The sequence below is a fragment of the Micropterus dolomieu genome, linkage group LG02, assembly GCF_021292245.1.
Source record: "Micropterus dolomieu isolate WLL.071019.BEF.003 ecotype Adirondacks linkage group LG02, ASM2129224v1, whole genome shotgun sequence".
In the NCBI taxonomy this organism is placed as follows: Eukaryota; Metazoa; Chordata; class Actinopteri; order Centrarchiformes; family Centrarchidae; genus Micropterus; species Micropterus dolomieu.
Window position 1 is genome coordinate 12,773,938 of NC_060151.1, and position 11,931 is coordinate 12,785,868.

The 11,931-nt window shown below is 40.2% G+C and overlaps 1 protein-coding gene across 1 annotated transcript; it reads left to right on the forward strand.

Moving 5' to 3' along the window:
* Window positions 1-1,207: 1,207 nt before the first annotated feature.
* On the forward strand, window positions 1,208-7,831 carry atp6v0ca (ATPase H+ transporting V0 subunit ca). Its single transcript, XM_046042148.1, has 3 exons — window positions 1,208-1,440; window positions 4,547-4,730; window positions 6,686-7,831. Exons 1-3 carry the CDS (start codon window positions 1,365-1,367, stop codon window positions 6,888-6,890), a joined length of 465 nt encoding a protein of 154 aa, XP_045898104.1. The 5' UTR covers window positions 1,208-1,364; the 3' UTR covers window positions 6,891-7,831.
* Window positions 7,832-11,931: the final 4,100 nt, after the last annotated feature.

Below are 11,931 nucleotides of genomic sequence, written 5' to 3' on the forward strand. Positions count from 1 at the left end.
AATCCTAACAGAGTTGCATTGTAGTATAATTGCAGTGAGTTGAAAGGGTGAAGCTGGTGGTTAGTTTCATCCCTGACGCCCAGTAGACTGCCCTGCCATGACCAACCTCAACCCAGGACTTGCGTGTTAAATTAAATTTATGAAATAAAGATGAACTGATTTTTGTACTCAGTGGTGTGGTTGTCTTCATCTTTGTACCCAGGTTAAATGGGTTACCCATAGGCACGCTACTCCTGGTGCAACCACTCCCAAAGAAACTTAATTATACTGAGTGTATTCTAAAAATGCAAACTGGACACTTTCAAGGAGATGGATTAAAGGGTAAGATCATGATGTGCTGGTCTAATACCAAAACATCCTTCAGACCAAATGTCAAAACGACAGATGACAAATTTTGATAACAAAGATTCACTGAAGGAAGATGTGGGAGAAATATACATGTTGGGGAAGCTAAATAGTCTAAATGGTAAAATAAGATCTGATAAAAATGTAATCTTGACAAAATGTGCCTGAAAGAAGCATAAAAATCTTCTAGGGTGAAGAATAATGTGAAATGTCCTTTTAGGCTGACATTAGAAACATCCATTTTAGTGTCACCTTGACAAAGGCAGCCTCAGCATGTGCATCCAAGTTACTCCGTCAAGACCATGTTAGTTTGACTCGTAAAGGGTGTCTAGTGGTTGTTTATTAAATTAACCTCTCCCTGCTAGGTTATTCCACGGTGAAAACTGCAAACAGACCCTGCTGTATAACCTTAGCTAAGATGGATGCTGGAAATGGACATTGTGTTGCTGTGCTTTCTGATCGCCTTTAGCTTACTCTGCTAATTTGTTGTTGCATTTATAAATTACAGAGCGCATACACTGTTTATGGTTTATTTTTACCATCTATTTGATGCCTAATAATTAATACGTCAGCGTGTGGTGACTACTAGCGTTTCAACTGCAGTCAGTGCACTTGCAGCAGAACATACCACAATACACGCACTGTACAAACTACCCGCATCGTATACTGTGGTATTACAAACTGATGTAACGTATAATCGCTTTGAAAATTACTAATGATTGAAATTAATTCATTCATCAAGGTATATTACGGTGGAATAAAACAAGAGTTTCATATTTTAACCCTGTTTGTGTCGTGCATCCCTATGTCCACGCAAATGGATCCTCCCGATATGGATGATCATGTGACTTTTTCCGTTTCGCCATTTTCCTCTTCTACACCGGTTCTCTAACTGGTAGCTACGTTATCGTTCCCCCTCGTTGTTTTAACCTGTCCAAAGCTGACTGTGGGAAAGAGGGGAACCCTAAGAAGAAGACAGTCTGCCGTTGTAGCTGTATCGCCCCGAGAGAAGCGCGAGAATGTCTTCTGAGGAGAGCCCCGAGTACTCGCCCTTCTTCGCTGTGATGGGAGCCTCTGCGGCCATGGTCTTCAGCGGTAAGTAAACCAGCTCCTTCATCTGACACCCCAGCCTTTAGCGTTATAACGACACATTAGCTTAGCCAGGTGTTGAATTTTCTGCGACTGATAGTAGAAACGACTGCACGGGGGCTGTGTGAGGAGAAACTGTGTTAGCCGAGCCCCGTCACGGCTCACGCACCCTGCCAGGCAGAGGCGGGGGAAGGTTCCCACAGACATCAAGCTGCTGACCACCAAGTGAGCTCCTCACACCGCCAGCTATCTCCCGTATGAGCCAGGTTTTATCATATCAAGCTGTGGTCTGGTAGCTGCAGGTTGGTGACGCAGACCCTCACTGAGCAGGCAGCTGCCACGCTCCGGCCACCTCTAATCTGTCAAAATGAAGTAATTTTACAGCGCTGGGAGGTCCAGAGCTTCATGGATTATAATGTTAAAACATATACGATTCTTGCTGAGATTGCACCCAACGTGTGTTTCCCAGTGGTTGTAATGAGTTGTGTTACAGGCCTGCGTCGAGGCCTAAACCTCAGCGTTGAAATGCAAAGGTAAACCCATTCATTTCCTTCCGCCCTGTCGTGTTCATAATGCACCCGAGGCTGGAGGCAGGGTGCACCCAGTCTGTCAAAGAGGACCTCAAAATACAATATACAGTGCTCCTACAATTATTTTTGGGGAAGAAAATGTGGTGAAGGAAATTCCTGCAGACAGTTGTCTCCATAATGTGGAAATCATTGATGACTAAGACATCAGGTGACACTTATCCATTGGATAAATAACACTTGTCTTATATATTTTATTTAAGATAGTAATTCTAGAAATGCATTGATCCAACTTTTATCTTGTGACACAATCATGATACCTAAACCCAGGATATCTGCTGTAGTGGCTACCGATACTGGTCCCCCCCCCCCCCCCCCCCCCCCCCTTTTCCTATGTCTAAAAACTGTATATCACACTGCATAAAACCATTTTTATGTAAGGTAACATTAGGCCAGCGGCCCCCTCAGTGTCCTATCCTACCTGAATGAACGTAACTGATGGTGGAAATGCTACCACACTGACAAAGAAGCTGTATTTAATGTGAATCGGTCACATCCTGGCTGACACCCAACTAGATCAGTTTGTCTCTAATTAAATCTAAACTAATTTTGTCAATTTAGTGCAAAGGACTTCCTTACACTTTTGTGTTGTGTCGGACTACCTCTGCCAGAGGTGTCTGTTAATTAGCTCATGTATACAGCTTTAAAATCAAGCACAGGTTGGGTCTCTCCCGCACAAACTTTGGTCTGCTTGAATTGTTATGTTTCATTAATTTAGGTAGTGTAAAGACAACATATAGCAGGTGGGGGGAAAGTAATTCAAGTGCTTCTTAATAAGGCTTTTTAAGTCTATACAGAACTAAAAATTAGCGCTCAACTGATACTGGGTTCATGAGGCTGATGCCAATGTTGGTTAAAAAGATCCCGTTACTGCTATATCGGCTAATATTTGTGTTTAAATATAAACGGCTAACATTTCTTAATAAGAATGCCTCAATTGGTTATTAATTGTTACAGTTGAAAAATAAAGTTACAGTTCTCTCTTGAGAACAGTTAATTAGAGGTGATGTCCTTTCTAGTGCCTCAAATATATCTTTTTATCAATTTCCTTGCTATTATTTCCGACCCCACAGGCATACAGAAACCCCTTGATCCAGCAGTGTAATTTGGGCTTTAAAGCTTTGAATCAGAAAAATATTATGCCCCTCAGTAAAATCTGCATGGGTGCTGTTAAAGTGTCAAGTTATTTGTTCACAATGGAATCTGCAGAATCTATCTATCCATCTATGGGAAGCAAATGCTTCTGCCTCTCAAGGCATGGTGGGGAAGCAGGCAGTGCAGAATTAGCCTATGATGGGTGAGTCAGATGCTGTACGTTTACACTAATGAGAACTGTAGAACATATCAGTGGATAAGAGAATCATTATTTAACTTTCTGGGATTAGTCTTTTGTATTTTATCTCCCAGTAAAGTGCGGCTTTGGACAGAGCTGTTAAAATTGTTAGAGGAAAATGTTGGATTGCTTATTTACACAACACAGTTATTTAGTACATAGCCCTCGAAAATGTCAACACTCCCACGGCAGCAAGTGAGAAGTGGTGGAAACTGTTACTTTAGTCATTCGTTTCCAGCGGGTCTTCGTGGTAAGCATATAACAATCTATATTCAGAGTTTTGCTCTGCTTGATGCCATCAGAGCCGTGATGATCAGTGATTGGGCTGCGCAGGTTGATGCGCTCCAGGCAACAAAGAATAGCAGTGAACACTGTCAACTACTGCTTGTATGTATTTTTGCGTGGATTGAACTGCGAGTGACGTGTGTAGTTGAACCACTACAGGTGTCCACACACGTGATGTCGGTTGCTCTGTGAAAGTCGGGTAGACGCCAGACAAGCCTGGCTGACACAGCAGGCTGCCTGGTATAGTTCAATCACCACCAACAGTTGAATCCAGTATAATTATAAGCATATAAAAGAAACATCAAAAACTAAAGACAAGATGCAGGAAAAAGGTTAAGATGACTGTAATAGGATGGCATTATTGCAGGGCTACTGTATTATAGTAGATTGCTTTAGATTGTACAGGTTGAATGAACAAACTGACAATATACTTGCAGTGACAGTGATGTACAGTGTAAAATACAGCGTATCCATGAAACATGAGGTCACAGCAGAGCAGAAAGTGAAACTAAGGAGAAGCTACTGTGACATTAGTCAGGAATGTAGTCATATAATGAATTGGACAGGGTTGTATGGGTTAGCAAGGTTGCAGTGTGCAAACATTCATCAAAACAATAACTTCTTAAAATGTTTAAAAGAGATTGTTTTGTGAGAGAACCTTAAATAGACAGACTACTGTGATTTGCACTTTAATCACTTTAATTTCTCAGTTATTTGTTTGCTGGGCAGGAGAGAACACATTGTACCTTTTTTTCATGTTGTCTAAACTGTGTCTCAGACCCAGAACGTGAATTAAAATAGATGGATTAATCACTCTCTGGCAGCTCCATCTGAATCCATATCTTGTTGTCTTCGATTTGTCTTGTCAGGAATCGCAATTTAACAGGAACTCTCCTTTCTCACTCAGCATTAGGAGCAGCGTATGGGACAGCGAAGAGCGGCACAGGCATCGCTGCGATGTCTGTGATGCGGCCAGAGCTCATCATGAAGTCCATCATCCCTGTGGTCATGGCCGGTATCATCGCCATCTACGGGCTGGTGGTGGCTGTGCTGATAGCAAACAACATCTCTGAGAGAGTCACCCTTTACAAGTAAGATGAACCTCCAGTACAGCAGTTGATTTGAACAGTTTCAACATATTATTTTATAGCATATCTGCTGCATTGTTTGTATGCTTTTTGAGTTGAAGCGCACACACACGCACATCAAGCATTTAGCTCTCTAAATGTTTGAGTTGCTGTGTACAGTTAACTTGTCAGAACTTGTTTTCTGGAGCAGTTTTAAATGGACGTTTGGTGATTGTAGTGAAACCCAACCATACAGTCTGTGTGTTCTGGGCAACCAAATAATTGTCAGAGGGTTTGGATTAATGACCCTTTCATATTACATATGTAGCAGCCTCGATGAGTCAAATTTATTGTGGGAGACCACTAAAGTCTGTCTTTAATTGCACATTTGATTCATTGTTAAAGTGTGTGTGTGTGTGTGTGTGTGTATATATATATATATGTATGTATGTGTGTGTGTGTATATATGTGTGTATATATATATATATATATATTTTGCCTTCATTTAGTGACAGATACAAAGAGAAAGGGGTGCAACTTAAAAAGAGAATCAAACTGGGGATGATGCAGTTCTGTGTCTTACCCACCCTTAATGACCCTCGTTGTTAACATTACAGCTATTGCTTAATAGGGCTGCAACTAACGATTACTTTCCTTATCGACTAACCTGCTGACTATTTTAATGATTAATCGTTAAGTCTACAAAATGTCAAGAAATTGTGAAAAAAACATCAAAATTTTCCAGAGCCCAAAGTGACGTCTTCAAATTGCTTCTTTGGTCCAACCAACAGTCCAAAACCTAAAGTCTTTACTATCATAAATGACAAAGAATTGCAGCAATTCCTCAGTTTAAGAAGATCAAACCAGCAAATTGTTCACATTTTTTCTTTAAGAATGGCTGAAATGTTAATTGATTAACAAAACAAAGTTGTTGATTAATTTTCTTTCGACCGACTAATCGTTGCAGCTCTATTACTTAATGCATATTTATAAGTAATCATGTTTGCTTTTTACGAAAGGTTTACAGTGCTTGTAAAGTCGACGTGAAACGGCAGTTGCGGTGTCTGTAGGTATAAGAGGGATTCGATCAAGTCATTCAGATGCGATTGGATCTGTCAAAAGTATTCATGACTTAGCGAGAGTACAGTGTGAGACAGAAGCTGTAGAGGACTATTGGCCTCCACCCACACCTCCCTCACCTGGAAGACAAGGATGAGGGAGAAATGAATGAATCACACCTCAAACACATTCTTTAAAAATGTTTTTGCCAACTTACTGTAAAACACACACCCCTTACTCATGCTAGCTACTATGACCTTAAAACTAAGAGTCAACTGTGGTATGACTATGTCATGGTGGGGTCAGCTTGTCGCCCCAAATCACATTTGTTATTTATAGGTCCCCGAGTTTAAGATGAAATACTTCCGCTTTTACAGGAAGAGAAAATAGAGGGTTTGACATATATTTAGCATATAATAAGAGATATGTTAACACCCATGATCTTGGATTTATTTATTTTTTTTATTTCACTTTACTGCATACACAAGTCCAAAAGCCATATTTTACCCCATTATGTCCACTATTGTCTTCACTAACTGCAGCATAATAGATTCCTCTGTCAGAAAGATGGAAAATATGGGTGATAAGGAGGCTTCAGTGGACTTCTGATATTTTGGTCATTAGATTTGTTTTTTGCTTAACACTCCACCTAAACTACTTTGTAGATCAAACACTCACTCTCTCTAGATTTACCAAAAAACCACTCATGCTTCATAAGCATAACCTGTGTGTTGGAAACATTCATAGCATTTTATTGGCAAGATATGACAAATATGATATGAGTAGATATGATAAATCCACTGCTTCTGTGTTGCGTTAAAGCCTGTTGAGAGCCCAGTTGTAATGCCTAATTGCTTCAAGTATAAATATTTAATCTGAATGTGTATTACACTGTGCAATGACTGTACTCTCTCCAACAGGAGTTTCCTGCATCTTGGTGCCGGTCTGAGCGTGGGCCTGAGCGGTCTGGCAGCCGGGTTCGCCATTGGCATCGTGGGTGACGCCGGTGTGAGAGGCACCGCCCAGCAGCCCCGGCTTTTCGTGGGCATGATCCTGATCCTGATCTTTGCCGAGGTGCTGGGGCTTTATGGCCTCATTGTGGCCCTCATCTTATCTACAAAATAAGTCTGCATCAAACATCATCTCATTCATTCCACATCAAAGCAGCGAGAACAAATAGGAGATTTTCACCTACTTCCATTACACCCCGCGGGTCTGGCAGGATGGGATGGCAACAGAAACATGTTGGCGGTCGACTTGACAGCTGTGTCCTCAGTAGATGTGATTTATCCATGTTGTTTAAAGCCATCCAGTTGTGTCAGGTCTTGTGTGAACAGAACGGGCATGACGGTGTATTGGTTGTTGTGGGATGATGTGTGGACAGTCTGCTTGATTTGTTGTCTGATCTTAACCTGTACAGTGATCCAGAGTCCCTCCACCCCCTGTAAATGTAGTAACCAGTCTGTGCTGTGAGTGTGAGTATCAGCGTTTATCCCCCTGCCCATTCCCCCTCCTTGATTTTTTTGTTGGTGGTTTTGAGTGTCAATCTGAGACTACTGAAGAATCGTGCACATTAGTGTTTTGTTTTTTCATGTTCTTTTTTTCGGGGACCATTTTTAATTCAGTGGCGAGGAGCTGACGAGACATTGTTTTTTTTCACTATTTATGGAAAGTTATAAAGATTTTGACTTAATGAAACTGTCTAAATGGAATACTGTTTATTGAATACCATATATACATCAAAATATATAAATTATCTGTGTATAGTTAGATTAATTGCACTGTGGGTAATTGTTCAAAGTGCTTGGAATTCCTCTGGATGTAGTGTGATTATTAATGGAGGATGTCCACATGTTGACATGGAGTCGACGGTGTGTGTGTGTGTGTGAATGACCTGAGTGCATACAATGTGTGCAAGTCGATTTATGTTTAATATGACATTCTCAAACACTAGTATCGTTTACCTGTAGTGCTGCTGTCTTGATTTATTTGTTTTTTTGTTTAAGGTGAGAGCTCACTGTTCAGCCATGCCTGTCAGATTTCCAAATAAAACTCAACCTCCTCCAGCCTTTTGGTTTTGCCTGAAATTAATGGAATGACTAAACTTAAAGTACTAACAATATTTAGACTTTTCAGATTCTCTAGCATTTGTGTAAATGGAAATCGGGTATTAAAATCTCATTAAACGTAGAGCAGTTGGGATTCCATAGATCAGCCTAGTCGTCATAAGTTACTCAATAAACAACATTTCAGAGGTGGTTCACACTCACTGGCCAACAAATTATATTAACAGGCAAGAATGTGGTGTTGGGTAACAGGAAACTTTGTTAAATGGGTAAAAACAAACAGACAAGCTCTATGAGGCTGTACTCAGCACAAGGGTGGATATTTCATGTGATTGTTGGGAACAATAAAACCCTCTCCCAGCACCAAATAAAGTCTCTGAGAAAGGAAGGCAGCTGACCAAAATACTGGGAGGTAATTGCATGCATAAAGTATATCTACAACTAGCTCATTCTTAACGTAGGCTTCAGATGGACTATTGAATCCCATTATTCCATGGAGCTACAGCACTTTAAATGAATGTAATTCGCTCACTTGTCATCAGCTAGTAGCTAGGTGACTAAATAATATTTACAGTAAAATGGTAGGTACTGTAAGCAAACCCATGATAGCATTTCTCAACAAGTAAACACCGAATGTGAACATGCATTGAACAATACACTGACACTGCAGCACATAAACACTTTCTCATGGAAGTCTACCTTTGTCAATAGCAGTCATAATAAGTAAGTTACAGTAGCTATATGATTAACGTTGGTTACCTACCACCGCTGGTCCAACATTTTAATGGGTAGTAAGACAACTAAAATAGTTAGTTCAAACTGATAGAATACTTTTTTCTATAACTACTCAATGTTTCCACTCCATAATAATATTACATGTATTACATGTAATATTAGTAGCAATAGCGATTACTCGCTATGCTGACTAAAGTTGGCATATATAACATAATGTGACACTTGACAACAAAAACAGTAAAAGAGCGAATGGAAATATAACATGTTGGGCTATAAAAGAAAATAAAAACAGCACATGGCTGTTTCCACTCATAGTATTACAGGTAGTGTAACATAGCAAGTAGTGTTAGTTAGTGTTAACAAATATTAGCTAACGTTATGACTGAAGTTGCTGAAACATTATAATGTAATATGACATTCAACAACAGAATTGTAAAATTACATTTGAAGGACAAGGGACACTTGACACTTGACATGACAACCATGTACATAATTTGAACAGAGAGGACAGGTGGTTTTAAAGAGGAGTGAAAGAGGCCATTTACACCAGAACAGAGATACCATCGCTGAACAGGGGAGGAGGGCTATTGAAGCATTTATCCCCCACTTACACTGCTGCCCTTTCATCTCTTTCCAGACGCCTCAAATTGTCCTCAAATGTTGTGACGAATGGAAATATAACAAGTATGACTATTTAAGAACTAAAATACAAACATTTAATGTTGACTTACTCTGACGACTTGTCTTGCTACTGACAGAAGCGGGATCTCTGATGTCCAGAGGCAGAATGACTGGAATGAAGTGCTGTCATTGATGTCCAGGGTGGGATTTGGCCTACATCCAATATCACATAGGACAACGAATACAATGATTCGATTGATTTTATTGTTTGATGCCACATATCATATAATGTGCTATATATTCTAATATGGTCATATATACAATATATCATATATCTCATATATGCCATAGAATAAGGTGATATCATAGGATGTGGTACAACCCTGTTTCCAAAAAAGTTGCCACACTGTTTTAAATCCATATTTATTTGAAAATAGCAGAAAGGCAACTTCTGAAATGTTGGAACTGAAAATGTTAATGTTTTTGGAAAATGATATTCCCATCTTTGAATTTGATGCCAGCAACACTTTCAAAAAAGTTGGGACAGGGTCATGTTTACCACTCTCTAGCATCACCTCTTCTTTTACCCACACTGTGTAAGCGTCTGGGAACTGAGGAGACCAACTGCTGTAATACTGAAAGTGGAACGTTTTCCCATGATGTAGGATTTCAGATATGGACAACTGTTCAGGGTCTCCTTTTTTTTTTTACATTTCATAATGCGCCTAACATTTTCAATGGGTGACAAGCTGGGACTGCAGGCAGGACAGTTTAGCACCCAGACTCTTTTACAACAGAGCCATGCTGTCGTAACAAATGCAGATGGTGGTTTGGCATTGTCTTGCTGAAAAAGCAAGGCCATCCCTCAAAAAGAAGTTGTCTATTTGGCAGCAAATGTTACTCCAAAACCTGTATTTAGCCATGCCATGTGCACTAATATGCCCCCATACCATCATGGATGCTGGCTTTTACCCTTTGCACTTAACAAGCCCTCTCCTCTTTATCCTGGAGGATGCGGTGTCCATGATTCCCAAACAGAATTTAAAATTTTGACTTGTCAGACCACAGACAGTTTTCCTCTTCACCTCAGTCCGTCTTAAATGAGCTTGGGCCAACGGAAAGAAGCGGTGTTTCTGGATCTGGTTTACATACGGTTTCCTCTTTGCATGGTGGAGTTTCAGCTTGCAGCTGTGGATGCAGAGACAAACTGTATCTAATTTGATCTGTAAAAGACTCAGCCTCTCTGGGATGCTCTTTTATACCCTACTTGTTGCCAGTTAACCTAATTAATTGTAAGATGTTCTACCAGGTGTTTTCTTTTAGCATTTCACAATTTTTCCAGTCTTTTGTTTCCACTTTCCCAACTTTTTAATAATGTGTTGCTGGCATCAAATTTGAAATGGGCATCTCATTTTTCAAAAATAATAAAACATTTCCCATTTTCAACATTTGATAAGATGTCTATCTATCTGCTATTTTGAATTAAATATGGTGTTTTAATGTTTTGCACATCATCACATTTTGTTTTTATTTACATTTTAAACAGCCGTGCCAACTTTTTCGAAAAGAGTTGTAGTGGATATAAAATGTGCATCGGCAGAAACTGCGGGAAAGAACCCAAGTGTGGGGGGAGCAGGGATGGGGATCGTTAATTCTTTACTATTATTTAGTGATGGTTATTAGGTAAGACCAGACCCAACGGGCATGAGGTAGGCCTGCACGGTATGAGGAAAATATTTAATGTCAAATAAAGTTATATATTGAGATGACATATCACTTGCAATAAATTAACATATATTGAAGTGTACGTGGTAACTGCCTGGTTGTTTTTAATTTAATATTTTAAATACAGCTAAATGTTGTTTCTAGAGCAGCAACATTAATGTTTACAACAGCGAAGTAACTCAATAACTTTATCTGACATCACAAGTAGTGAGTGAGGTTTAGAAAGAATAACATCAGTCTGTATCAGTCCCTCCTCTCTCGCTGGCTGCAGGTAACGTTACCAGGTAGAAGGAGGAGCGGCTGGTTTGTGTCAGCCAGCAGCTGAGTTTTTAAGACTACAGACCAGTCTGTGCTCCAGACAGACAGCTTTCTATTTAGCTTGTTTTTAACATTTGACTAATGCCAAGCTAGCGTTAGCTGTGCTTGTATAAAACATACAGGATGAGATACTGAGGACAGAGATGATTAAATTAACCATTTCTACATGTTTGACGTTACCTTACAGACAGGTGTATTGATTAACTATTGTCATTTTACTTGCAAAGGTTTTATTGCACGTACTTAGCTTAACCCTCACCGTCTTCCACCGTGACGGCGCAGCCTCTCGCTGCATGTGTGTGTGTGTGTAGGAGCCGACAGAGAGCAGGCAGAGACTGCAGCCTGATGATTTATCCATTGCGCTTCAAATTAAATCAAATTTGACGCTCGAGACATAACGTTACATCATAGGACCCGCAAGTCTCGATAAGCTCAAATCTAATTGATTTTCGGGTTTTGAGAAATTTTGGAACCGGGTCTGTCATGATTGATGACCAGCTGTCCTTTTCAGACCATGCTGTCTCTCGGCCATGCCGCTTTGCTCTATACAACATAAGGAAAATCAGGCCCTACCTCACTCAGTACGCAACCCAGCTTCTGGTGCAGGCCATGGTTATCTCTCGCATCGACTATTGCAATGCCCTCCTAGCAGGTCTTCCAGCTTGTGCGGTGAAACCCTTACAAATGGTTCAGAACGCAGC